Source organism: Mastomys coucha, unplaced genomic scaffold (genome assembly GCF_008632895.1).
Source record: "Mastomys coucha isolate ucsf_1 unplaced genomic scaffold, UCSF_Mcou_1 pScaffold21, whole genome shotgun sequence".
NCBI lineage: Eukaryota > Metazoa > Chordata > Mammalia > Rodentia > Muridae > Mastomys > Mastomys coucha.
The window spans coordinates 184,312,713-184,338,228 of record NW_022196904.1 but is presented as its reverse complement, the minus strand read 5'-3'; the positions used below and the strand labels follow the sequence as shown (position 1 = coordinate 184,338,228).

At 49.3% G+C, this 25,516-nt stretch overlaps 1 protein-coding gene across 2 annotated transcripts in view; it reads left to right on the top strand.

Moving 5' to 3' along the window:
* The window catches only part of Xpnpep1 (X-prolyl aminopeptidase 1), a 55,772-nt gene that overhangs the window by 12,172 nt on the left and 18,084 nt on the right, over window positions 1–25,516 (top strand). For both annotated transcript variants that reach the window (XM_031390648.1, XM_031390647.1), the window contains 8 exons: window positions 3,511–3,635; window positions 16,353–16,416; window positions 17,516–17,620; window positions 18,686–18,778; window positions 19,067–19,210; window positions 20,769–20,864; window positions 22,907–22,988; window positions 24,548–24,758. In XM_031390648.1, the coding sequence (XP_031246508.1) occupies window positions 3,519–3,635; window positions 16,353–16,416; window positions 17,516–17,620; window positions 18,686–18,778; window positions 19,067–19,210; window positions 20,769–20,864; window positions 22,907–22,988; window positions 24,548–24,758 (912 nt within the window). In that variant the 5' untranslated portion in view covers window positions 3,511–3,518. The remainder of the gene's footprint in view (window positions 1–3,510; window positions 3,636–16,352; window positions 16,417–17,515; window positions 17,621–18,685; window positions 18,779–19,066; window positions 19,211–20,768; window positions 20,865–22,906; window positions 22,989–24,547; window positions 24,759–25,516) is intronic.

Sequence of the window (25,516 nt, the reverse complement as noted above, 5' to 3'; positions counted from 1 at the left end):
CTCCTTTACTTTATTCTCCTCCGTAGTGGTTTCAGACCAGATGGCGCTCTCTTTCTCTGAGACATGAGTGGATCCAGGCTAAGTAGATTGAGAGGACAGGGAAGAGCGGCCCTCTGAAGACAGGACGCAGAAGCAGCTGCACTGGAAGGAAGGTGGACATGGCTGGGTGACAGGAGGGACAGTTTCCAATGATCCTTCCTTTGAGTAATTCTGCTCTGAGACGAGTCAGAGTTGTAAGTCCAGTTGGTGAGGCTGCCCTTGTGCTGACACAGCACTGCTGGGGTTTCAGTGAGTCATATAACCAGTGTGAGGTACACTGCAGGGGAATCTGTTGAGGTCATCATAAGAACTGAGGTATGAAAACCCAGGTGCTGGTGGCTGACAGAGAAGCAGACACAAGACTGCCGTGGGTAAGCTGCAGCAGTCAGGCTGTCAGTCATGAACCCCAATGGAGCTGCCTCCCTGGAACTTCCCATTATGCACACCTTTGTGCATCAGGTTGTTTCTGGATAAATCAGAAACATTACTTGTAGCCAGGCAGTGGTGGTGCACGCCTTTAATCTCAGCACTTGGGAGGCAGAGGCAGACGGATTTCTGAGTTCAAGGCCAGCCTGGTCTATGGAGTGAGTTCCAGGACAGCCAGGGCTACACAGAGAAACCCTGTCTCGAAAAACCAACCAACCAACCAAGCAAACAAAGAAACATTGCTTGTTTAAAATGAATTGCAAAAGCCCAAATAATGACAGTGTCTAATCCTGGCAAAGACATGGAGCGACAGGCGCTCCTGTTCACTGCTGAAGTGTGGCCCAGGCAGTTGGACAGTGACATACATGCTAATAAATGCTTTTATATAATTGAGTGGTCACATTCCTTGGTCCTTACCCAGATATGTTGAAATAGTATGTGCATACAGAAGCCGTGCCTGCACATGAGACTGTTCATGGCGGCTTCATTCATAGTCACCCCGACGTGGAGGCAGCCCGGCTGTTCTTCTGCAGGTGAAGGAACAGATAAGCTTCAGTACAGCTAGTTATTACCACTCAACACTAAAAAGAGTTGAGGTACCACACCCTGAAAAGACGTGGAGAACTCTCACCCTCATCTTGGTAAGTGAGAGAAGCCGGTCTGAAAAGGCTGGGTATGATTCCGGCTGAGTGACATTCTGGAAAAGCTAATTATGGAGATGTAAGAAAAGCCAGAGAGTGCCAGGGCCCAGGGGAGAGTGACGATTGGATAGTTGAACAAAGGCGACTTTGGGGGTATGCTCATACGTGGTGGTACATTCCTGCATCTGTGGCCTTGGGGCCAGTCTGACTTGTGGTGAGTTCTAGACCAGCCTGGGGCTGTGTGGGAACTGTGAATGTTTGTTGTGAACCTGGAGCTGCTTCCAAAGGTGAAAATGTCCATGGAAGAATGCACTGAAGGGCTGGCGAGGTAGCTGGGCAGGTGAAGGTGCTTGCCGCCAAGTCTGACGACTTAAATTGGATCCTTGGGACCCACATTGTGGAGGGAGAACCAATTCCTGCAAGGTCCTCTGACTTCCACGTGTATGTGCACACGTACACACTCAGAAAAACAAGTGTAATTTAGAAATGAAAAGCAATACTTTGATCTGGGGATGGCAGTGCACGCAGAACTCAGGAGGCTGACTGTGCCGTTCCAGCTGGGGAGCCCATCTCCAGCTGCAGCAGCAGCAGTAACACAACAGTCCCCACAAACAAGCAACCCTCTTTAATCAGACCCTTGTCTGCCTTGGCCTCGAGGATTCCAGTCATGTTTTATGCTAGTAAGGCCTGGGGCCGAGGGCTTGACCACCGCTCAGTACTGGCTGTTTGTGAAGTCCTTGCTTAAGTTGACATAGAACTGTGTCTAAAAGGCTTTTATCTATTGGGTAATGTCGCTATCTGTTGAGTCAAGGTCTTTTTGAAGAATCTATCAAGCAGGAGCTGGAGAGATGGCGTAGTGGTTAAGAACTTGGGCTACTCTTTCAGAGGATCTAGGTTTGATTTCCAGCTCACAGCTGGCTGTAAGTCCAATTCCAGGAGATCTGATACCTTTTTGGCCTCCAAGAACACCAGACATGCACACATTATACATACATACATACATACATACATACATACATACATGGAAAGCATTCATATACATGTAAATAAATCTAAAATATGGCAGTCTCATCTATATATAAAATTAGTTTCAGGCATTTCAGCCTATCACCCTCATTCCCCACTTTCTCATAGAAGACTTTCTTCATTAAGCTATCTCCTGGTCTCACACCTTCTTTCTCTGTAACGTGTAATCCATTCAGGTGAAGAGTTGCTTGCACAAGTGTGGGTGAGATATTATCTATTGAAGCATAGGCAGCTATCAGTGGCTGCATCACTGAAGAAAGTCACACCCGCTCCCAGACACAGCTGCTAGTAGTCTCTCAGGAGGTGGCAGGGCCTTATCCATGCCGGCCTGCCAACAGGTCCAGTCTTGTACACGCCTTGTGGGGCTCACCACGGCTGCAAGCACGCCTTGTGGGGCTCACCACGGCTGCAAGCACGCCTTGTGGGGCTCACCACGGCTGCAATGAGTTATGGTTATGCCGTGTCACATCTCTCCGTCCTCTGGCTTTTAGATTCTGTAGGCCCCTCCCTCTTCTGTGATCCCTGAGCTCTGGAGTGGGTACAGACGGTCCATGTAGGGCTGAGGACTTCTTAGCACTCTGGCATCTCTGAGCAAACCAGGAGGAGCAAGCCAGGCAGCACCCTCCGGAGCCTCTGCATGACCTCCTGCCTCCAGGTTCCTGCCCTGGCTTCCTTCAGTGATGTACTGTGAGGTGGAACTCTAAGCTGAAATAAACCTTCTCTACCCAAGGTTGCTTTTGGGCATGGTGTTTTATCACAGCAATAGAAACCTAAGATTAAGATACCCCAAAGTAACCACTCTTAACAATTGCAATTCTAGATATTTCTTTCTGCTTGTATATGTTTTAAAATGCAATTTAAAGTCAAATAATCTACATATGACCTTTCAAAATATGTTTTTAATTACCCATCAAGCCTAGACATCTTTCCAGAATACAAATACACATACACCAATGTAATATTTCCCTAGGTCCATATAATCTTTAGTGGCTGCTTAGTGTTCTCTGCATTATAGTTTACTTAACTAATAGTGTATCCCTCTCTTTTTCCACAGCTATAAACAAAGGTTGACACCTATATTTCCTTATGCCTATTTAATTTTCTCCTCAGAATAATGTCCTAGAAGTGAAAGATATCGGGAAATGAGTCTTAGGGGCAAAACTTTCCTTGCCACCTTACAGGTGTTTAGAAGTCTGCATTTCAAAACTGTAAGCACCAGTGTTTCTGGCTGCTTCGGACTTGGTTTGGTGGTGGAGTGGTCAGTTTGAAGATGAAGCTGGGGGAGGATGTGGGAAGTACCCTTCTTTAGCTTGCTGGGCAGCACTAGTTGTTGAATTGCAGAGCCAGGCTGGTTTTCTAACAAACTCTCGTGTTGCAGACCACAGGATGGCTCCCAAGGTGACCTCAGAGCTGCTTCGGCAGCTGCGACAAGCTATGAGGAACTCCGAGTACGTGGCAGAACCCATCCAGGCCTATATCATCCCATCCGGAGATGCCCACCAGGTACCACGGGGGGTGGCTGAAGACGACCCCTCAGCCTCCTTTCCTTTTGCTCTTCCCTCAGTCTAACGCGTTTATAGGATTGTGGTTGTAAACCCATAAGAAAGCGTGTCTTCTGGGGCTTGACATAGGAGCTGTATGTGATCAAGCTTCACTTTGACCGGGGCTTCCTTGATCCCAGTGAGGTTAGCTAGCTTTCAGTAAATTGTGAAGAATCAGTAGACAGAGTAAAGGCTTTAAGTTCTGGATCTTTCCCTTCCAGATGTATTCTATTTTATTGCACTGCTTCTGCCGTGCTCTGACCACATCAGAACTGTCTCTTGCCTCTTTCTGCTCATGCAGATGGTCCCATGCCTCAGGCATTGCTACAAGATAGTTAGAAAGCCAGTCCGGAGCTCCATCTTAGTGGTAATTTATGGATTCTAGGGCTAACTTGCTGTGGGCAAGTCAGCAGGTATGTGAGTGTCCACTCTGTGATGTGCTACTCAGGGGCTACAAAGATGAGCCTGGAAGGTTGGACTCCTGCCCTCACCATGGGTATAGTTTAGTGAGAGAAGAAACAGTGCAAAGTGGTCCCTACCTCCCCATAGAGGCACCAGAGTGCTCCCCATTTCATAGAGGCACCAGAGTGCTCCCCACCTCATAGAGGCACCAGAGTGCTCCCCACTTCATAGAGGCACCAGAGTGCACCAGAGTGCTCCCCACCTCATAGAGGCATCAAAGTGTTCCCCACCTCATAGAGGCACCAAAGTGCTCCCCACCTCATAGAGGCACCAAAGTGCTCCCCACCTCATAGAGTCACCAAAGTGCTCCCCACCTCATAGAGTCACCAAAGTGCTCCCCACCTCATAGAGGCATCAAAGTGCTCCCCACCTCATAGAGGCACCAAAGTGCTCCCCACCTCATAGAGGCATCAAAGTGCTCCCCACCTCATAGAGGCATCAAAGTGCTCCCCACCTCATAGAGGCATCAAAGTGCTCCTCACTTCCCCATAGAGGCATCAAAGTGCTCCCCACCTCATAGAGGCATCAAAGTGCTCCTCACTTCCCCATAGAGGCATCATTGTGTTCCCCACCTCATAGGATCATCAGAGTATTCCCTACTTCCTCATAGAGGCATCAGAGTGCTCCCCACCTCATAGAGGCATCAAAGTGCTCCTCACCTCCCCATAGAGACATCAATATGTTCCCCACCTCACCATAGGGGCATCAGAGTGCTCCCTACCTCCCCATAGAGGCATCAAAGTGCTCCCTACCTCATAGAGGCATCAAAGTGCTCCCTACCTCATAGAGGCATCAAAGTGCTCTCCCTTCCCCATAGAGGCACCAGAGTGCTCCCCATTTTCCCATAGAGGCATCTAAGTTTCTTTTTTCCAGAGTTTGCTCATGTGCAGAGCACTACCTCAGTTGTGTCTAATGCCAACAGAATTGGATTCTGCCTTATGAATCAAACATGTAGTAGTGGGGTTAAGATGTCTGGTGCTGGAGAGAGGATGGCTCAGTGGTTAAGGACAGTTGCTAATCTTCAGCAGATTTGAGTTTGATTCTTAGCACTCATGTTAGGCAGCTCGCAGCTGCCTCAGACTGAAGCTTAGGTCGTCCATCTGATGGTTCCTCTGGCCTCTGCAGGTGCCTTCATGCATGTACACGTAATCATCCACAGATGTACACACATTTAAAAAGGTGTGCACACATGTATCTGTCGGGAGGGAGAGCGTGTTAACTGCTGTGAGGGAAACTTTGATCAGGCTGTGGAAGCCGCAGGCTCCCAGGGGATGAGGATGGGGATTTGTGAGGCAGGACGGCAGTTAACTAGAATGTGAAGGGTAGGGAAAGTGTGGGGAGTGGAAATTGGGGGTGGAGAAGGGAAGGGGCTCCAAGTAGGAGGGTTAATAGGGACAAAACCAGAGAAACAGAAAGCCTCAGAGCTGTGTGGCCAGTTTCCTTGGGCAAGTCTGGGGGAACTGAAGAACATCAGTGGGAGATAAGGCTGGCTTTAGGAGGCCTCAACTGCAGGCGGCAGAAACTGCCTGGAGGCGCCATGCACAGTAAAAAAAAAGTTGTGAGAGTTTAGTGCAAGTGGTTTTCAACCTGGGAATTGAGTGACCCTTTTCCAGGGGTCACCTAAGACCATCTGAAAACACAGATTACATTATGATCTATAACAGTAGCAAAATTATGATTACAAAGCAGCAACAGAAGTAATTTTATGCTGGGGGTCACCACATGAGGAGCTGTATTGGAGGGTGGCAGCAGTAGGAAGGTTGAGAACCACCCACCTACCTTTAGAGGCAGGAACACTGTTGGCAGCGCCGGGCTCTCTTCCAGCTTTTGCAGTTATGCTGGGTATGCTGGAGAGGAATGCATGTGCTGGCCTTGAGGAAGGGTGCAGAGATGGGCAGGAGGAGGGGACGAGGGGGACGAGGGGGTGAGGGACTCTGGCTCTTGCTGAACTATCAGTTTCTTTCTGGCCAAGAGTAGGTAGTATAAACTGGACAACTGCTACGCTTTCATTTCCTTATCTCTTACTTTCAGGATAATAGACTGAGATTCCTCCCCGGTCCAGAGTCCTAGATGAGACTGATTGGTGTGAGCACCCTTGCTCTTCCTCTCGCGCACGCCTCCTCCCATCATGTGGAACAAACAAGGGGTTGGGGTCTCCCCTGAGGGAGTGGCTATGAGGTGCTGGGATCCGGCCTCTACTGTGGCGTTAGAAGTGTTCTGAGGTGTTCCTGTGTCTTGTCAGATGCCCCACAGATGTGTTTTGTGAACAGTGCAGTGAGCTGTAGTAAAATCTTACCCCGGAGTCCACCAGCACAATCCTTCAGAATGTGCACTACCGGGATATTAGCAACACGCACAGATTGTCACACAAATGCCAGGACAGTTTACACCACACAGAGCAGATGAAAACTCTGCCTATCGAGAGGCCCTTCATTTCCCCTCCCTAACCCTGCTCCTATAAATACCATTATACTCTGGGTTCCAAGAGCTCGAGCACTTCCTCATGTATGCAGAACCATGTTTGCCATTTGTGACGTTTGCCTTGCCTAACACAGTGTCCTCCAGGGTGCACAGGACAGGAGCTGACAGGCGTGGGTGATAAGGGTCCCCGACCCCTGAGGTGACCCCTTCTCTTCTCTTTTTCCATTTGCTCACCTCCCTGTCCTCTCTCTACCTAACACCTCTACTTTATCTGTGAACCTTTACCTCTGAAGGAGGCCTTGTGCAGAAAGATTTGAGCCTCACTGCATCCCCAGTTAAATCGACATGCCTGGCTCAGCCTGTGTGCTGTGTCTGCGCCTTTGGGTTTCTGTTCCTTCAGCCCAGTGTTTAGGACAGAGTGCTACACTGTACTGTCTGTATGTTTATGGGTAGAGAACATTCTGGTAGAGAACATTCTGGTAGCGAAGCAGGCCAAGTTTATCTTGATGTTCTTGGTCCTGGCTGCTTTTATTCTCTTTATCACAAAGGGAAAGTCTGTGTCCCATTGAATTTTAAATGCTTTCCGCCTCTGACATTAGGTGTGGCCTAATAGACCCTTTGAGAATGATAAGACTGGGCTGCTGTAGGCTGTTCTGAAGGCTGTACATCAGCCCTTCACCTCTGATGATCCTGGAATATCACTGTGGAAGGGTTTTCCCTCAATAAGGAAGCTGAAGCTGGAACCCCAGGAAAAAATCATTACTCAGCAGCATCCTAAAAACAGTGGCTCAGGCTTGCTCGGGCTGCTCACTAAGTGAGGGGCAGGCAGGCTTGCTCTGGCTGCTCACTAAGTGCAGGACGTGCTGTCCAGACTTCATTAGTTTTATAGACTTACATTCCTTTATTTATCTATTTATCAATCTATTTATTTATTTATCTGAGACCAGGGAACCCACTGCGTGTAACCTGGTCTGTGCACAGCGACGGGGGAAGTTGAGCGTTCTTTGTTTGCTGTGTCTGCCAGCCTGTTCAGGGGCTGATACTGGACAAATACAGAGGCAGGTAGCTCCCATGTGGGCCCTAGGGATGCTGTGGAGTCAAAGGCCGGGATGTCAGACTTGCCTGCGTAACCAGCTGCATGGTTGATAGATTCTGAGTCTTAGCTTACCTGGTGAGTCACAGGGCTGCTGTCAGCAAATGCTTAAGGCAGGCCTGCCCTTGGGTGTCCTGCTTGAGCTGCTTTTACTGTTACTGTCACCTTCATAGCCGCGAATGAGAGTCTACTTAGAGTAAAAAACTAGGCAAGCCACAAACAGACGTGAAGACGTATCAAGACCTGCCCATGTGTCAGGGAAGGGCTCAGCCAGCACCATCCAGGAGGAGCTTGTGAGCTGTGTGCACCTTGCAGTCCTTAGCCACATTGTAAGATAGTAAAATGTTTAATAAATTATTGACAACAGGGTATCAGAAAAAATTATCATTTTCACATATCAGTATAAAGAGTATAGATCATTTTTTATAGGAAGCATTCACATGGTAGTTTTTTATTTATAAAACACCTCAATTTGAATATGGTTTTGAGTATTTGATCTGTATTTACCTTTCATTAAATTTATAGTTGACAGGGCTGGAGAGATGGCTCAGCGGTTAAGAGCACCGACTGCTCTTCCAGAGGTCCTGAGTTCAAATCCCAGCAATCACATGGTGGCTCATAACCATCTGTAATGGGATCTGATGCCCTCTTCTGGTGTGTCTGAAGACAGCTACAGTGTACTCATATACATGAAATAAAATCTTTAAAAAAAAATTTATAGTTGACAAAGTAGACTCACATACCCATGTTCTAAGCATATCTAAAAGTTTTCTACTAATTGAATCTTGTGTACCTGTTTTAAAATTACATTGCAATTGATTAAAATGAGATAAAATTAAATACTGTTTCAGTCTGATGAGAAAGTAACATAACAATAAGCTACTTTTCAAGTGATCAGGGCCACATGAGCTGAAGCTCTTGTCATTTACAGCATTGGTCTCTGTGAGTATGGAATGTATTCCTAGTTGAGAGAGATTTCTAAGACAGCAGGATTAAGGAAGGCTTCCTCAAAGAAGTGCATTTAATTGGACTACGGCCAGTTACAATTTGGATGTGTGGAGAATGCTGGGGAAGGAGAGACAGAGACAGACGAAGAATGCACACCATGGACATATTCGGGGGGGTGGTGGAGAACAGACAGAGATGTCCATGGGGAGCACACATTTAGTCAAGGCCCTCCTCCAGTCATTCATTCCTGTCAGTAACCTTGATTCCCAGAGTCAGGAGTTTTTGAGACTCTCTTACAGCCCAAACTTGGTGTCATAGTGGAGGCTAACTCAACGCCCATTCCTCCTGCTGGCTAGGATCGCAGCATACCTCCCTGTCTGGCTGAGTTGAGGTCTGGTTAGCAGGAACTCTTAAGGATTTTGGAACAAGAACACAATATGACCAGTAGGGGCGCTCTTGAGTATAGGTCGGAAGAGGAAGACACAGAATGGGGAAACCTGTTGATAGGCCAGGGACTCCCCAAATCTAGGTGAAAGGTTCTGAAATTGAGCATTGGTCATAGAGAACAGAGATTGGGAGGGAAACAACAGGACGTGCCCTAAGTGTGAGCCATGCAGGCAGAGAACCCTGCAGGGGTGATCAGGATGGCACCAGCAGAAGTGGGTTTCCCCTTTCAGTTCCTGTGGAGAGGCACTGCATAGTTGGGGTGACTCCATTAAGTGGGGCTCTGTGTCCTTGCCAGGCCTCTGGGAACAGGGAGGGAGGGCGCTTTGTGTGACTCGCTTGGCAGCCTCCTCCGCAATAGAAAGGCTCTGTTCTCTCGGACTCTCATCCTCACTGGCTCACTTCAGCCTGATTCAAGGTTGCTGGAATCCCTCCTAGGGGTGGAGAACTGAAGGGGAATCTTGAATTCTGTCCTTTGTGTACTTTCCAAAATACAAATACACCCACACTGTTGCTGAGTAGAGATGAACCAGACGAGCCCAAGTGCACGGTTATCCAAGGACCTGGCACTTCAGTGGTCAGCCTCTCTGCCGATTGGAGTGGTTCTCTGTAATCCCAGAACAAGGCCCCGGGGAGCTTTTACAGTGGTCATCTGTAAATGCTCTCCTGTGCTATCTCAGGCAGATACTGGGATTCCTGGGCATCAGCAGCTTCAAGCCAGGACAGCCACTGGATGGGGCCAGGGCTTTCTTTCAGAAATCCTATCTTTCTTCTTATCTGAAAGGCCCCGGGTTCTGTTCTTTGACTTGGCTTAGTCAAAGGGTCACATTTTGTCAAAGTGAATTTGTTAACTTGAGTCTTTGGCAGTATGTGGTTCTCTTTCTGGAAGACAGGAATCAGATTTTCCTAAACTATTTTTCTCCATACCTCCTGAAGTGTTGGCCTCCTGTTTTGCTTTGTTTCTTAAACTTAATCCTGGGACAGAGTAGTGATTTTATCCCCTGGTTCATTAGAGCCAACGCCTGTGATGAAATGCATTGTAAAGCCTCAAGGGCCTGCTAAGAGGTCTTAGGTCTCGATCATGTAGTATAGAGTTCCTGTTGAAGGACTTGACCTCCTTTGTCTACAGTGCCACCTTTCTAGCTGGCAAAGGGAGAAGTTACTGAGAGAATATATGGGAATATTTAAAAAATGAATCCACCCTGCAAACTCCATTTCTCGCTGAGCCATGTTCTTGTGCCGATACCGTTCGGCCTCAATACTAAGTTCTGGCGGGTTTTTGTTATTTTCTCCCAGCAAGCTACATCTCGCTCACAGGCAACTCTTTACACACTCCCACAATCATTCATCTAAATAGCGCCTAAGACCCGGTAAGTAAGGTATGACTCTTAAGGCCTTAATATCCAATCAGATTTATATAATAATAAAATCACAATTTACAAGATGCCAATACAATAATTTCAGAACCAAATAATAAGGACAATATTCTAACCCAATTAATCTATTTTGTAAAAACCTTTGTTTGGTTGTATAACTTTGTGGGGTCTGGCTCGTCCTCATCATCCATCTCCATGATCTGACGACCTCTCTCCTCCTGCTCCTGACCCTTCTCCTCTTCCAACTCTAGCTCCACCTCTCTATTCCTGTCCAATCACAGGCCTGTCACTGCCCTAATGTGATTGGACAGAGAAAATGCTGTAACAAATATACTTACATTTAACTCTTGACCCAGCCCTTCCTTCCCATCATGTGACCTACCTAGAAGCAATGGGCCCTGGGAAATGTCCAGTAGCCTGGCTACACTGTGGCAGGGGTGTTTGTCTTTGGGAAGCCGTACACTTTCCTCATGTATGTTGATGCTGTTCTGTTTAGAAGAGGTGCCAAAGCCTGGGCATTGATTCTGAGTTTGGGTGTAAGGAGGGCGCTTGCTTATGTCTCTGTTCACCATCTTCATGTGGTGTTTTCAGAATACAGATATGCAACCATTTGGTTTCAGTTTTGTTGAGAACTTAGTGTGTGAGGCATGTTCCAGATACTTGGCTCACAGGACCAGAGGACCAGGGAAAATGTGCCCCCAGAGTGGACTCTAATAAATTTAGTCTTCTTGTGTTTGGGCATTTGTTGTCCTAGTTCCAAGTGTATGTGGCCATGTGACAGCTCTCAAATCTCAGCACTAGTCACCCCCCATCCTCAACCTCAGTGCAGGATAGAGTGCAAGCCTTTCAGGGTGATGTTTGGGCCTCTAACTGTTTCTTCAGACCGTTCCCAGGATTCTCTGCTGCTGCCTCCGTGGAGCTCTGACCATGACTTCAGACCATTCCCAGAGTTCTCTGCTGCTGCCTCTTTGGGGTTCTGACCATGACTTGAGACAGTTCCCAGAATCCTCTGCTGCCGCCTCTGCTGTCAGGCCTGTTGGCTGGCAGCTCAGTTCTTGTCCCTCCTCTGGCCTTCATTGGTCTTCCCCTTTCTCTGGATAGTCCTCCTGCTCCTCATCTGCCCATGGTGGCCCGGGTTAAACCTCCAAGTGCGGCCTGATGGCTTTGAAGGCAGATCTAAGCAACCCTGAAGCTAGAGCAAGGTTCGTGCTGCATATTTGGCATACCGCATGTGGCTGTAGCTCGTGTTTCTCGGGATGCCTGTCCCCCGTGGCTGGCCAGATTGCCTACTCTGAGAACCCTGGCTAGGTTCCCTGAGTCTGGCTCACTGCCTAATGTGGGCGAGCAAGTGCTGGTCCTTGTTAATGCTGAGCACCAGCTCATACCCAGTCCTGAGGTGTGGGTGGCATCTTCTCCCTGCTTCACAGATGAGCAAGGTGAGCCCAGCTGGTAAGCTGAGTGCCAGACTTGGTAATAGCTTGGATTATCAATTGTGTTCTTATTGAAGGTTGTGGACTCTGGGTCATACTTTATGTTCTTTGTTCCTTCTGTGAGTATAATCCATTTTATGGTAAGTACTATACACAGTTTAAAATTGGAAGCTGCCTGGCCGCATAGGCAGGGTGAGGACTTTTGAAGGTTAGGCCCGGGTTTGCGGTTGTCCTCTACCGTTTGTTGTGGAACCTTGGATGGAAGGAAGTGACTGACTTCTGTGGGCTTCTTGGTTTTTCCATCTGTAGCTGGGGAGGCGATTACTTCTAGACCTCGTGGTATTAGAACTGGAAGGAAGGATACAGTCATTGGGAACAGATAGGAATTGGGCCCAGTACCTCAGCAGCCAGTGTAATTTGTCAGCATCAGCCAAGACCGACAGAGGCGGGAGACCTGAAGGGCGTGGGTGGGGAGACCTGAAAGAAGCGTGGGTAGGGAAGCTTGTGTCAGACAGGTACTGGAGCTGGGTTTTGAGAGATGACTAGGGTTCTTTTTATAGTTCATAGATGTGCTTTATTTACATTGTTTGAGTTAGACACCAACATTTTAAAAATTTGGTGGTTTCTCACAAACACAGACATTTCTAGTTTCCCAGTACTGAAGACTGGCCCAGCTAGGTGGGAATGGGATTGAGGAACAACTGCTGTCTGTCTGTCCGGTCTTGCTTGTCCCTTTGTCTGCTTGCTGGCCTTCTGTGCTGCCTGGTGGCTTGAAGCCTCAGCTCCAGATGATAATTCCCTTCAGCCCCTTTGCTGTTCCTGTCACAGCTATGACACCTCAGACAGCAGACTGTTGTTCCCTCCCAGGTCAGAGGTCCCCAGGTCTGTAGGGGCCAGCAGGGCTTGTTACTGGTGGAGGCTTCAGGGAGGACCCACTTCCTTGGTTTGAGCTCCTCTGGTGACCCGTTTCCTTCTTTCATTTTCATAGAGTGGGTAAGGTTCCCTGGGCAGAGGGGAAGAGGCCCTTCATTTATTCTGCACATGTTGGCTGGGAACCCACTGCGTGGCACCTGCTCTGTGCACAGGGACAGTTGTGGCCACCCTGCTCTCATGGGACACTCTGGGGGAGGTATGAAGGACCAGTGCACCTAAGAAGAGAAGAAGCTGCCTCGGTACTGAGCGCTCAGAGTGACCCGGTGGCTGCCTTGTTTGGGTCGTTCAGACAGTCTCGCTGTGGAGATGACATTCAGCCTGAAATGTCCTGGGGAGCTGCTGGAGGGGGTTGAGGTTGGAGTTTCCAGAGGACGGCAGGGCCTGATCAGGTGGTAACTTGGGGACTGGGCCAGAATTTGCATTTGATCTTTTTTTTTATTAGATATTTTCTTTATTGCATTTGATCTTAAGCATGACAGGCAGCCTAGAGAGTTTGAAGGACAGCGGTAATGAGATGTGTTAATATTAGGGATATAATGTGTGTTTGAATCTCCTCCTGTCTGTGTGTGTGAAGTGAGGATTCAGGACTGTGGGCAGGTGGAAATGATGAGGCTCAGCCTGAATCCTTTTATGAGAAATGCAGAGAGTGGGAAATTTTGGAGGAAAAGCCAACAGCTGTGTCTCCTTCTTTGCGACTCTTCTTAGCCTGCTCTGGGAAGAATGTCGCTGCGCTTTGCCAGCTTCATGACTGGGGAAGAGCATGGGCCAGGACTCAGTGCTCGTCTGGCCTCGCTCAGCCTTCAGTGTGGAGGTAATGTTGCTGCCAGCCCCGCGAGCGGTGTCTTTCTGGCTTGTTGACCACTTAGGTCATGTCTGGTTCTTGCCCCAGGCTTTGTCTGGGTCCCAGGCTAGACATGATCATCTGCTGGAGAAATCTGTCCCCTGCCTTTGTGGTCAGGGCTGGACGAATCCTGTGGTCTCCTGTCCCTCCCGGACCCCTCAGTTTCCTGGAGAGTAATGGGGCCACACTGGAGACCTGTCTCAGAGAGATCTGGAGTCATTAGCATAGTGGGCACATCCTTGCTCTGTCACAGGTAGGAGGGCCACACCCAGGAGCCATGCTGTCAGAGGGCATCTTTGCTGAGAGGGTGAATTCTGTTGCCTGTGCCATCCTGGCTCCTCAGGCGCTTGCTTAGTAGGATGGGGCTCAGGATCTCTTCTGGGGACGTGCATTTTCTTCAGGCCTCTGCAGAGGTTAGCGTGCCATCTTACTTGCCCTGCCCAGCAGGCCTAGGGGACAGGGGTTGCTTCTTCCCAGCTCCTCTCTCTCCTTAAGCTTTCTTTATTTTGAGGGGGTGCTGCTTGCTGCTGCCGATGCTGCCATTGCTGCCTCTGCCGCCTCTGCTGCCGCTGCCCTGACTGATTTTGGACTTGTTGAGGCAGGCCTTGAACTTAAGACCCTTTCACCTCTGCCTCCTGAGTAGCTGATAGAGACCAGTGCCACTAGGCCTGGTGTTCCTGTCTCTCTGTAAAAGTCTGTTCCCAGTAGTTAACATACACTTTAGAGCTGAGGAACTGGGCTGAGCGAGCGCTGGGCCATGCTGTGGGCTGCAGAGCTGGGCCTAGGCTGGGACCAGATGTGGTTGGTCTGTAGTTTCCTCTTGCTTCACTTCTCCCAGCAGGTCCTTTGAGCATCTCCCTGTGGGTCCCTGGGGATGGTTGCAGGTGCTCAGGTGAGGAATACAGATCTCTGTCACAGCAGGAGTGGCACATGTGTACTTTTTTTTTTTTCCTCAAATGCACTGACTCTCTACGTGGCCTGAGCTTGGCCCATGTTCTACCTGAGTTCCCTCCAGGGTCCTGCCACATAGCACTGGCTGTCTCTTGACTCACGATTTTCCTGCCTCAGCCTCCTCTTGCTGACATTGCAAGGGTGTTCTACCACGCTTGGTATTGTTTACCTTGCCAAGTCCTTTGGCCTAGGAAAGCCTGATGGCGGTGGTCGTGGAGGAGGCTCCATTCCGGCTCCGTTCTGGACACACGCGGAGCTGGCCTTGTCAGCCTGCGGACACGTGCAGAGCTGGCCTTGTCAGCCTGACAGTGGGCAAGTTACTTACAGAGTTTCCTTTTTGAACCTTAGTGTATTAATTTATCTGCTGCAAAACACACCTGAGAAAAACTACTTACGGAAGGAAGGCTTGAGGTGCCCTCTGTCATGGAAGGAAAGGCTCTCACAGGAGCAGGAGCAGGAGGGCGCTGCTCCTGTGTCTCTAGACGGGAGGCAGAGAGAGATGGATGCAGGAGCCCAGATCCCTTTCCTTTCTGTTCAGTCTGGGACTCCAGCCTAGGGAATGGTACTGCTCGCAGTTAGAGCAGGGCTTCCTACCTCAGCTAACCTAGTCTGGATAGTTCCTTAGGGTGGCCCATTCTACCTTAATTAATCTAATCTTCATAATCCATCACATAAAGGGTGGGTCATTCTACCTTAATCTAATCTTCATAATCCATCACATAAAGGGTGGGTCATTCTACCTTAATCTAATCTTCATAATCTATCACATAAAGGGTGGGTCATTCTACCTTAATTAATGTAATCTTAATAATCCATCACAGACCTGCCCAGAAGTCGGCCTCCCAGGTGACTCCAGATCCTGTCAAGGCGATAGTATTAACCGTCACACCCATTTTCCTTACTCGTTTTTGATCTTGTCCAGGAATCCAGGAATTAGAGAGATATTGTGTACTAGAAGTCAGCCTGGCATAGGCTTCAGGGTTGTGGATCTGGGGCTGAGAGCTCAGGTTCAAGTCCCACCTCTGCTATTTACTTTGTACAAAGTTAATGAGTACTGCCTCTCTGGCTGCCACCCGGTGGATTCTCAGATCCCCCAACTTTCCACCTTCCACCATAAGAGCCTCTCTCCGACATAGAGGCAGGGGATTCTGAGTGGGGAGGGCCTGGTTTTGAGGGAGCCCCCTGGATTGGAGGAAGGCTTCTTCCAATTATCTGACTGGAAGGGATGGGGCTATGCGGGAGAATAGCAGCACCGTGGAGGGGACACACAGGACGTTCAGGAAGAAGCCAGTGTCTAAAGAGACCGAAGTTAAAACAAATGCAGCTCTACTTTCCAGAAAAGCAGCAGATGCCCAAATGTCAGCGGCAAGGGAGGGAAAAAGCTGGCAGAGTGGGTAGGACCTCATGGAGGGAAGCAGTTCTGAGCCGTTGTCTGCAGTTGCTTTGTTCTCCAGATGGGGCTGTGCAGCTGAAGGGCATCAACTTGTACCCTTTAATTAGAGTCGTTCACACTCTGCTTTCTGTTGTTTTGCTTTTCCGAGACGGGATGTGGCTGTGTAGCCTAGGCTGGCATCAAACTTGTGTTTGTTTTGCCTCAGTGCTGGGATTACAGGTGTGTGCCACCATGCCTGGCTATTTAAAAAAAAAAGTTTGGTTTGTTTTCTACCTGTCCATTGGCTTCGTGAGCGAAGGGACCAAGAACCTTCCAATGTTGTAACGCCCATAGGCTGTAGCCCGGGGCACGAACAGTTGAGGCCCAGCTTTCGTCTCTGTTTTCCAGAGTGAGTATATTGCACCCTGTGACTGTCGGAGGGCGTTCGTCTCTGGATTCGATGGCTCTGCAGGTGAGTCACTGAACTTTCTGTTCTTACTTTGTCTTTGTTTTGGTTCCACTCCGGAGGTGACTGAATTGTGTTCCAGCCTATGCCACAGAATCAAAAATAAAATGCAAACTGGACATTCCTTACCTGAGCCTGTGCAGTGGTGTGTATTCTGATTGTACCCGTCCATCAATGTCACCTTTTAGTGACCCTCCTTCTTTTCTGTGTCTTTTGTCTGATAAAACAACCTTCTATTACAAAGATCAATCTTGAGCTTTGTATTGCTTATGACATACACACAGAAAGTAGTATTAATTAAACTGAACATGGCTGCCTAGTTAGTACCCCAAAACATGAAATATGGGACCTTGATAGCTTACGAGTTCTCCCATTTTAGCTCGCTGGTCCTGTAAAGGTCCCTGTGTTCTTTTGACACTCTGTTTTAACGGGGTTAGGTAATAATGGCTGAGGTTGACTCCCTTGGTGTTATGCCCTAACTTTTCCAAAACTCTTACACTCTTGACTTTTTGGGTGGTTTCCCCTTTGGGCTCCCATCCTTTGAGCAAACTAGCTGAGGTCAGAGCCCCTCTCTTCTTGTGGTTCACCTCTGCTTCCTTTGGCTTAAGTGCTTGTGTTGGTTGGCACTTTTTGGTTGGTTTTGGCCATCACCTCTGCTGAAAGCCCTGAGGTCTGCCAGGCCTGTGGGAACTAAGGGCAAACAGAGGTGGGAGCCTGGACTCTGTGCTGGTGCCTGCTGAGTTACCATGGACGCAGATGGTCCAGGCTGCCTGCTTCTGGGGGAGGTGAAGCAGCTCTTTGTGGGCATCTGTTGGAGCAGAAGAACCTTTCCCGCCTTGTCTTGTTGGTTAGGAAATTTAGCCACAAGGTCGTCTGCTCCATCCTTCTTCACCCTGGCTGCACGTGTGCGGAGACCAGCGTTCTGGTCCTCTGGGCTTCAGGACTGCTTCTGACAGAGTCTGACCTGAGCTGCCCTGGCATCATTCTCTCACCTGGGCGTTTCCTTGGAGCCTGGGACCCCTGTGCTCCTCACCACCCTGGCCTGCCTGCTACTGTTCTCAGTGGTGGTCAGAAACCTTTCTCTCTTCCTGCTGCTTTGCTCTAGGCACAGCCATCATCACGGAGGAGTATGCGGCCATGTGGACTGATGGACGCTACTTTCTCCAAGCTGCCAAGCAGATGGACAACAACTGGACTCTCATGAAGATGGGTGGGTAGAAGCAGGGACCAGCCCACCTAGTGTAACTGGCGTGGTCTGGCCAGGGGTGGTGGAATGCTTCAGGGATCTAGGATCTTAACTGTCTTTCCTGACACCTTGGATCCTTTGGAAAGCCAAGGAAAAACAAGAAAGTGCTCTGCCTTTGTGCACACTCACTTTTAGAGGAGCCAAGGTTCAGAAATCCCAGGTCAGTTAACAGAGAGAAACCAACTTTGGGGTCCACAGGCGGAAGTTGTCAGGTCTGGTAGCACTAGAGGGTGAGAGCAGGAAAGCATGGATCCTGTCTCCTGTTGAAGTGGGAGTGTCAGGTCTATGCTGTGGCGGGGCTCCTTGTTCCCTCTCAGCGCCGCTCCTGTGTCCCGTCTTCCTTTCCCCAGGGGTACCACAGAGTAGGGAGGTTCTGCAGGATCTATCACTGCCCATGAGTGACGCAACCCTAGGGTTTTGCCAAAGATCTGTCTGCCGAGAAGTCATGTGACTTCATCCTACAGAAGTTATACTAAGACTTCTAAAGAAACTGTGTTAGTAAAGTGGCTTAGTTAGTGTTTTTTAAAATTTTTTTAAATTTTTTTTTATTTATTTTTCAAATAGCAAAATAAAGCCTTATGCCAGCCTGTAGTTTTTAAGGACCGGGAGTCATGAGCTTTATAAACCTTTGAGCTTCCTGTCTGTCAAAAGTTAGCAGAGAAAATCCTCAGAATGCATGGGTGTCTACTCTGAATAGGCATGCATAGTGCCAGGGTGTTAATTGTTTAGCAAAAATCTTATTTGTTTAAAAACCTTTGTCCCCAAAATACTAGCTGGATTAAAGAAAAACTGACCTATAGAAACTATTCTGGTTCTTTTGGAGGTTGTTTAATATTTATCACAGTCTTGTAGAAGAAAGAGGCTGTCCATTGTGGTAGGGAGGCCGAAGGTTGTGGAATCCTCAGAAAGACTTTCTGTAGCCAAGATTCAGCTCAGTCCTCTGGTCAGAGGCTGGCTGGGCAGGGGCTTTGCTCTGTGGCCTTGGCCTTACATGTGGAGGCAGGGCACTTAGCTATTCTGTCCTTGTAGGTCTGAAGGACACACCAACTCAGGAGGACTGGCTTGTGAGCGTGCTTCCAGAAGGATCCAGGGTTGGTGTGGACCCTCTCATCATTCCCACGGGTGAGTGACTTGGTCCTTCCCAGCCTTCTGGACACCTCTGTATGTCCTCCTTGTTTGCTCCTTGGATCTGGGCCATGCGGGACTCAACGTCACTTGATGTCGTGATCGAGGGTCAGCTAAGGAAGACGTTTTTGGGACAGGCAGGGAAGGCCATGGTGTTCTTGATTGATTCTGCATGCCCGGCACTGAGGAACCTTTCAGAAGAGCCTGGCCCGAGCCCTGCTATGTGCCTTAGGTGAAGTGAGTGTTGAGTGTTCGTTTTGTGGCTGGCCATATGCTTTTCTTCAGATTACTGGAAGAAGATGGCCAAGGTACTGCGGAGTGCTGGTCACCACCTCGTGCCTGTGAAGGAGAACCTTGTGGATAAGATCTGGACAGACCGGCCGGAGCGCCCTTGCAAGCCCCTTCTCACACTGGGCCTGGATTATACAGGTCAGAGCCGTAGCTGCGACCCCGAGACCCTGCCTTGCCAACCCATCTTGCTAGTCATATTAAAAACCCTGCTATGGCGTTGGTAGATCCCGTTGTACGCAACCCTGTCTCTAGCCCAGCTCTCTGGCGTGACCACAGGACTCTGCCTCACCTGACATGGACAGGGCTTTACTGCCTTCTGCTTTTGCTATGTGCCTGCCACTTACTTTGGCTTGGTCTGAGGTGGCAGAGCTCCTCTGGTGGTGTTGAGGGTGCTGGTGGGAAGACCAAAGCTTTTTCCTGGTTGGCAACTGCTACTCTTCTGGGTCTGGCACTGAGTGTAGCACCTACCTCCTGACCCTGTTCCCACTTCCTCTCTTGTGGCACTTGTAGGGCTGTCTTCCAGGCCTCACAGTCTTGTACCTGATGGTGTAGAAGTTTAGATGTGGCTGTCTCCTGGCCCGTGAGAGTGTGCGAGCTGCATGGACTACCAAGCTTTTGTGGGAAAAGAAAGTGTGGATTAGTGGAGATAGTGAAGGCTGGAAGGAGAGTGGAGGTGGGGCTGCGGGGAGGGCCTTGCAGTAGGAACAGGGAGGTGGATGGATGGGGGACGGCTGGAATGTAGGCAGATTGCCAGAGGGGTCCTGGGAAGAAAGGACCACAGTTAAGACACTGGGCCAAGTTTTAAACAGCATTCCCGGGCTCATCTTCAAAGCGGTCTGTGGTTGTGGGCAGCCCCAGGCTTGTTTTCCTGTGTGACACCCTCATTGGAGGGCGTGCTTTATTGAGGAGGATGGGTCTGTACCCCAGGGTTAGCTTAATATTTTCCATCAGCATGGTTGAAGTTGTGTTTAACTGAAGTAGAGCCTCTGACCTGTTGCCGTAGGAGAAAACGTCTCAGATGCCGCTGCCAGAGTGTCTATTTTGCAAACAGTTGCATGCCTTGAGTGTTCAGGGCACTGCTGGGTGCGGGTGTAGCACAGAGGAGTGCCTGCCTACCCTTTTCCTAGGTAGCTTGTGAGAAACTAAGTTCCAGATGCTACTGTGGTAAGGTGACTTCCTCAGGTGCCACATTGCATTCTGGGGAGCAGCAGGGGAGCCTTGGTTGTCCCCAACAGGGCAAGTGTGATTGGGAAGTAATATTCACAGTGAGTCAGGCTGCAGCAGGGACTGTCCCGCTGGAGAGCATATTCACATAGCCCAGCCGGTTTGCCCAGTCTCACCAGCCTGTATATAGTAGCACACTTAATTGTTACTCTAACTGTATGTGCTGTCCTGTGGATTGTTGAGCCCAATGAGGAGGGACTGGGTATGTCCAGAGCCATAACTGCACTGAGCATTAGGGCCCCTGGTAGACACCTGTGTCTGGCAAGACTAGATGCTTCGTAGGCATTTGTAGGGTAAGCGTGTTTCTGGTGAGGCAGTCAGGGCTCATGGCAGTCAGGGATGGACTCTCCGCTGCCTGCCCGTGGCTGAAAGAAGTGGCGCCTACCGTGTAAGAGTGTTTGGCCTAGCCTTCTCACTCGGCTTCTGGCTTCACAGGATCATAGAGAGTCAGAAGCACATTTGTTTCTTGCAGGCATCTCATGGAAGGAGAAGGTTGCAGATCTTCGGTTGAAAATGGCGGAGAGGAGCACCGTGCTGTTTGTGGTCACTGCCCTAGACGAGATTGCGTGTGAGTATTCCGGTTTCATGGCGGGGGCATTACCTGATCTCCTCCTTGGGCCTCTGGGAATCTTTGTGTTCCTGCCCTTCAGCTTTCTGAATGGTGAGGGAATTTAAATCAGAGAGCAAATGCCAGCTAGCACGGAGGAGGAGACGCGGCGGTTGGGCAGGGCATGGTACCCTTGCCAGAGCAGCACACAGCCAGGGGCTGGCTCCTGGTGACTCCTTGTGTGATGCCCGTCTCTGCCTCACAGTCTGAACGGCTGTGACCTCTCTGAGGAGGAATGTTTCCCCTAAACCCTTTCTGTGTTGCTCTCTCTTTATACTTACATAGCTTCTAATAAAGTCTTTACTTCAGAAAACTTAAGAACTGAAAAGTCTTCTCTAGGCTCTTTCCCTTAATCGTCTGAGTTCCCACCACCTCTGCCTGATGCAGGTGTTCAAAAATCTGTCATCTTCCAGAGTCTTGAGGAGCCTGACAGAAATGTTCCCTCCTGGCTCGCTCTGGCTGGATTTGATCCAGGGAAGCTTGGAAGAGGCTGTGGTATTTTATCTCCACTGGAAGGAGAAAGGCCACTATGGGATGGCCTGCCCTTTCCATCTCCAGACTTTGTCAGATGTCTGTGATTGTTGTGTCTCTCACTAACCCAGTGTGTTTCAGAGGGAGAAACCCACGAAAGTGCTTTCTCCCCTGAGCATAAGACAAATACATTCCTGTCTTGGAGAACCTGTGAAGGGCAGAAGAAGATGTAAACAAGATCACTCCCAGTCCCCTCCCTGGTGACAGCCATTGTTGACATTTCTGTGTATCTGTCATCCAGCCTGGTCAGTGTGCTGGGAACAAATAGAAACGTAATTTAAGCATTAAAAATTCCATCACATGGTTAGACTACACTCTGCCTAACAGTTCCCATATGGAGGGCCTTTGGGCTATTTCCAGTTTCTCCGTAAGTTACCATGACACTCTCATTAGGATCATGGCTCATACCCTTCTATCTTAGTTTCTGATCATGTTCGTCTTCCTATTTCTGGTTGGCTTTGCGGGTCGTCTTGTGAGTTTAAGGTTGAGCGTGTGGCAGGACTTTTGACATGTCCATTCTGTCACACGTCAGCAACCCCCGAGTTTCTTCATTTCAGAAGGAGGTAGTAAGCCTGATGTGGTGGCACACGCCTTTAACCCAGCACTTAGGAGGCAGGTGAATCTGAGTTCGAGGCCAGCCTGGACTACATAGCAAGGTGCAGACCGTGTGGGGCTACACAGTGAGACCTTGTCTCCAAAAAATAAGAAACTCAAAAGGAGTCATTCTGAGGTTAAACCTTTCTGCTTTTCTTTGAGAAGCCATTATTTTAACGTAGAGGCAGCAGCTGTTTTTGTACTTGGCCTTTTTGCTCTCTTATCTTTGAGAGCAGGCATTAGAGCTGGCAAGCAGGCAGGGCCAGAGCTGTACGGCCTGCTTGTCCATCAGGCTTGTCAAGTGTTGGGTGACCTCCTCAGACTCTGGCCCAGCCCAGTAACAGCCGGCTGGGGCTGAGCCTCAGGCTCATGACTCCCAGCTACTTCCGGCTCCGTGGAGAAGTTCTGTGTTGGTGGAGCTCAGCGGGGTCTCTGTGCCACCGCTTCAGCCTTTGTGTCCTAGATGGTTCATCTTGGACTGGAGAGAATGCCGTGTGTGCCCTCCTTATATCTGGGGACTGCCCAGGGTTTGTATGCAGCAGCGCTGCGCTTGGCAGGTCCCCATGACTAGGTTAGCAGTTCCAGCTCTTAGGGGCACACTGGTTATGCTTTTTTGATCCCGCGCTTCCTCCTTGCCTTGCAACATGGCCAACTAGGAAACAGTTCTGGTGCCATCAGGTGGCAGAACCCAGCAGCTGCAGCTCAGTCGTGGAACCCCCGTGTAAGGGTTCCCTCCTTTTTGAGAGATTTGGAATCCTTTGGTAGGAACTGAATTCTAAGCAGAAACTCTTCCCTCCCCCAAAACCTACCTGTTAAGCTTGACCAGGGAGCCAGGCAGCTGACAGGAACCATTTTTAAGAAAATGCTTTCCTTTTTAGGGCTGTTCAATCTCCGTGGGTCAGATGTGGAGCACAATCCAGTGTTTTTCTCCTATGCGATCATAGGGCTGGACACGATCATGTAAGTGAAGGGTTCTCTCCTACCCAAATGCCCGCTCCTAGCTCTGAGGCCCCAGGCTCCCCTTTCTGGTCCTCACCCCACGGTTGCTGCAGTGGCTTTCTTACTCTGGAACTCCCCCTTCGTCCTTTTGTTCTTTCCTGCCCTGACAGGTGTTTATTTTTATCCTTCCTTCCCTCTAAACCTCTAAATGCCTTGAAATCTACAAAAGTATTTATAGTAACACAAGACTAACACAAGTTAGTGTGTGAGACTATCAGAACACAGCCGGTATGAGGTTCTTCATGAGGTTCCTACTGTGCGATCTTGCCCAGGCCATCATGTTTCAGGTTTCCCAGAAGGCAGTGCAGAGGGAGTGGTACAGGCTCAGCTGTGTGGTTCTGAACCCCATCTTAAACGTCAGCAGTGAGATGGGGAAGCCTGGTCTGTGCTCTGTTGACTTGCCAGTTTTCTCACTTCAGAGCATAGCCTCCAGGCTTCCATCATTGTCTTTCTATTGGATGGGATTCTTTTCTCTTGTGGTAGAACACTCTGACTAGAAGTAGCTTAGGGGAGGAAAGGATGAACTTGACTTACACTTCCATGCCACAGTCCATCGTTGAGGGGAACCAGGTCAGGAACTCACACAGGAGCTTGAAGCAGGCCCTTGCTTAGCTGGCTTTCTTACACAGCACAGAATCACCTGCCAGAGAATGGCATCACCTGCAGTGAGCATCTGCCTAGGGAATGGTGCCACCTACGGTGTGCTGGGCCCTCCTGTATCATTTAAACCAAGACAGTCTCCCAGAGATTTGCCCACTGGCCAGTCTTTTTGGACAGCCCCTTAGCTCACTTCTTAGATGGTGGTAGGCCTTGTCAAGTTGACAGTTAAAACTTAAGTAGAGCAGGGGCTGGGGTGTCTGCACACATCTTTAATTTCAGTTCTCAGGGGGCAGAGGCAGGCGGATATCTGTGAGTTTGAGATCAACATGGTCTACATAGTTCCAGGGCAGCTGGTGCTACAAAGTGAGGTCCTGTCTCAAAAAACTACCAACCAACCAAACCTACTACCCACCCATCCAATCACCAGCAGCAGCAGCAGCAAAACTATTCTTACTTTTTATTTATTTTTTACTTAATGTGTAAAATAGTGGGTTTCATTGTAACACTCTTACACCTATTTATCATTGTACCTTGCTCATATTTGGGCATCCCATTTATTGACTGTAAACTGTTGTTGGGGCTGGTTAGATGCTAGCGTGAATGGCAGGGTCCTGGGTATAGTTGAGAAGTTGAGCTCTCCTTTCCCTGACGGATCAGGCACGTAGTTGGGGCTAGCCCATTAGGGGTGGTTATGTGTGCACAGGAAGGGCTAGCCTAGGCTTGTAAGAGGAGATGGCTAGAGAAAAAAGAAAAGTGTAGTGAATCAAAAGTGAAGGATAGGTGAGCATCGTGGTGAGTGGGGGTGGGGCGTGAGAAGGAAAGGAGCAGTGCCCCCTCCTTTGTCTTGCAAGTGGGGTGAGCTGTATGTATGTTCTACTCATGTGCTTTCCCTTTCTGGGATCCACCCCTGGCCCCCGCAGGCTCTTCATTGATGGAGACCGCATCGATGCCCCTGGTGTGAAACAGCACCTGCTCCTTGACCTGGGCCTCGAGGGGGAATATAAAATCCAGGTGCTGCCTTACAAGTCCATCCTGAGTGAGCTCAAGAGCCTGTGTGCTGACCTGTCCCCGAGGGAGAAAGTGTGGGTCAGTGACAAAGCCAGCTATGCTGTGAGCGAGGCCATCCCCAAGGTGAGTGGCCTCAGTCTGTCCTGTCTAGACGGGGCTAGCACCCATGGTCTCTGGATGATCCCAAAGCTAGATCCTAGAGCAGAGTGTATGAGGCTCTTTAAACTCTTCAGGTCCACGTCTCCGGGATGTGGTGTGAAAGATGGTTTTGGGTGGCACACACTAATACTTAGGCTTATTTAAATATATCTGTCTTAACAGCAGTTAGTGTGCCTGAGGAAAAGGAAGCTCTAAGTAGAGCGTGCTGCGGTGCTGCTGGGAAAGGCTTTCAGATAAAGTACAGAACGAGTGAGGCTCATGTAGGTGCTGCACGGCCATGATGAAGGCACATAGCAACGTGAATTTTGGGGTACACTTCTCAGCACGTGCTTCTTCTCTTTCCCTGGTTTTGAGCTTTGGAAGTTTGAGGCCCTGCCATGGACTGGGATTTCTTACGGGGTCCCTTGTTCTAACGATGGGTTCTGGCCAGGTGTGCACGGGATTCGGCTTTTTGACAAACAGACTAGACACGAGTGGTATAAGGTCTGAGTGTATTTCTCAAAACATGACATGAGGCTTTTACTATCATTGCAAAAGGGAGATGAAAAATCTGGCAGCTCAGTAGTTGAGGTACATCTGAGGCCACCTAAAACACACTAGGTCTAAAACAGCAGCCATCTCCTCTGGACTGGTGCAGCACCCCCGGGCTGCATGGGCTGGGCTGGAGGGTAGAGGCTCGAATCTTCAATGCTGAATCCTCAATCTCGAATGCTCACCTCCCC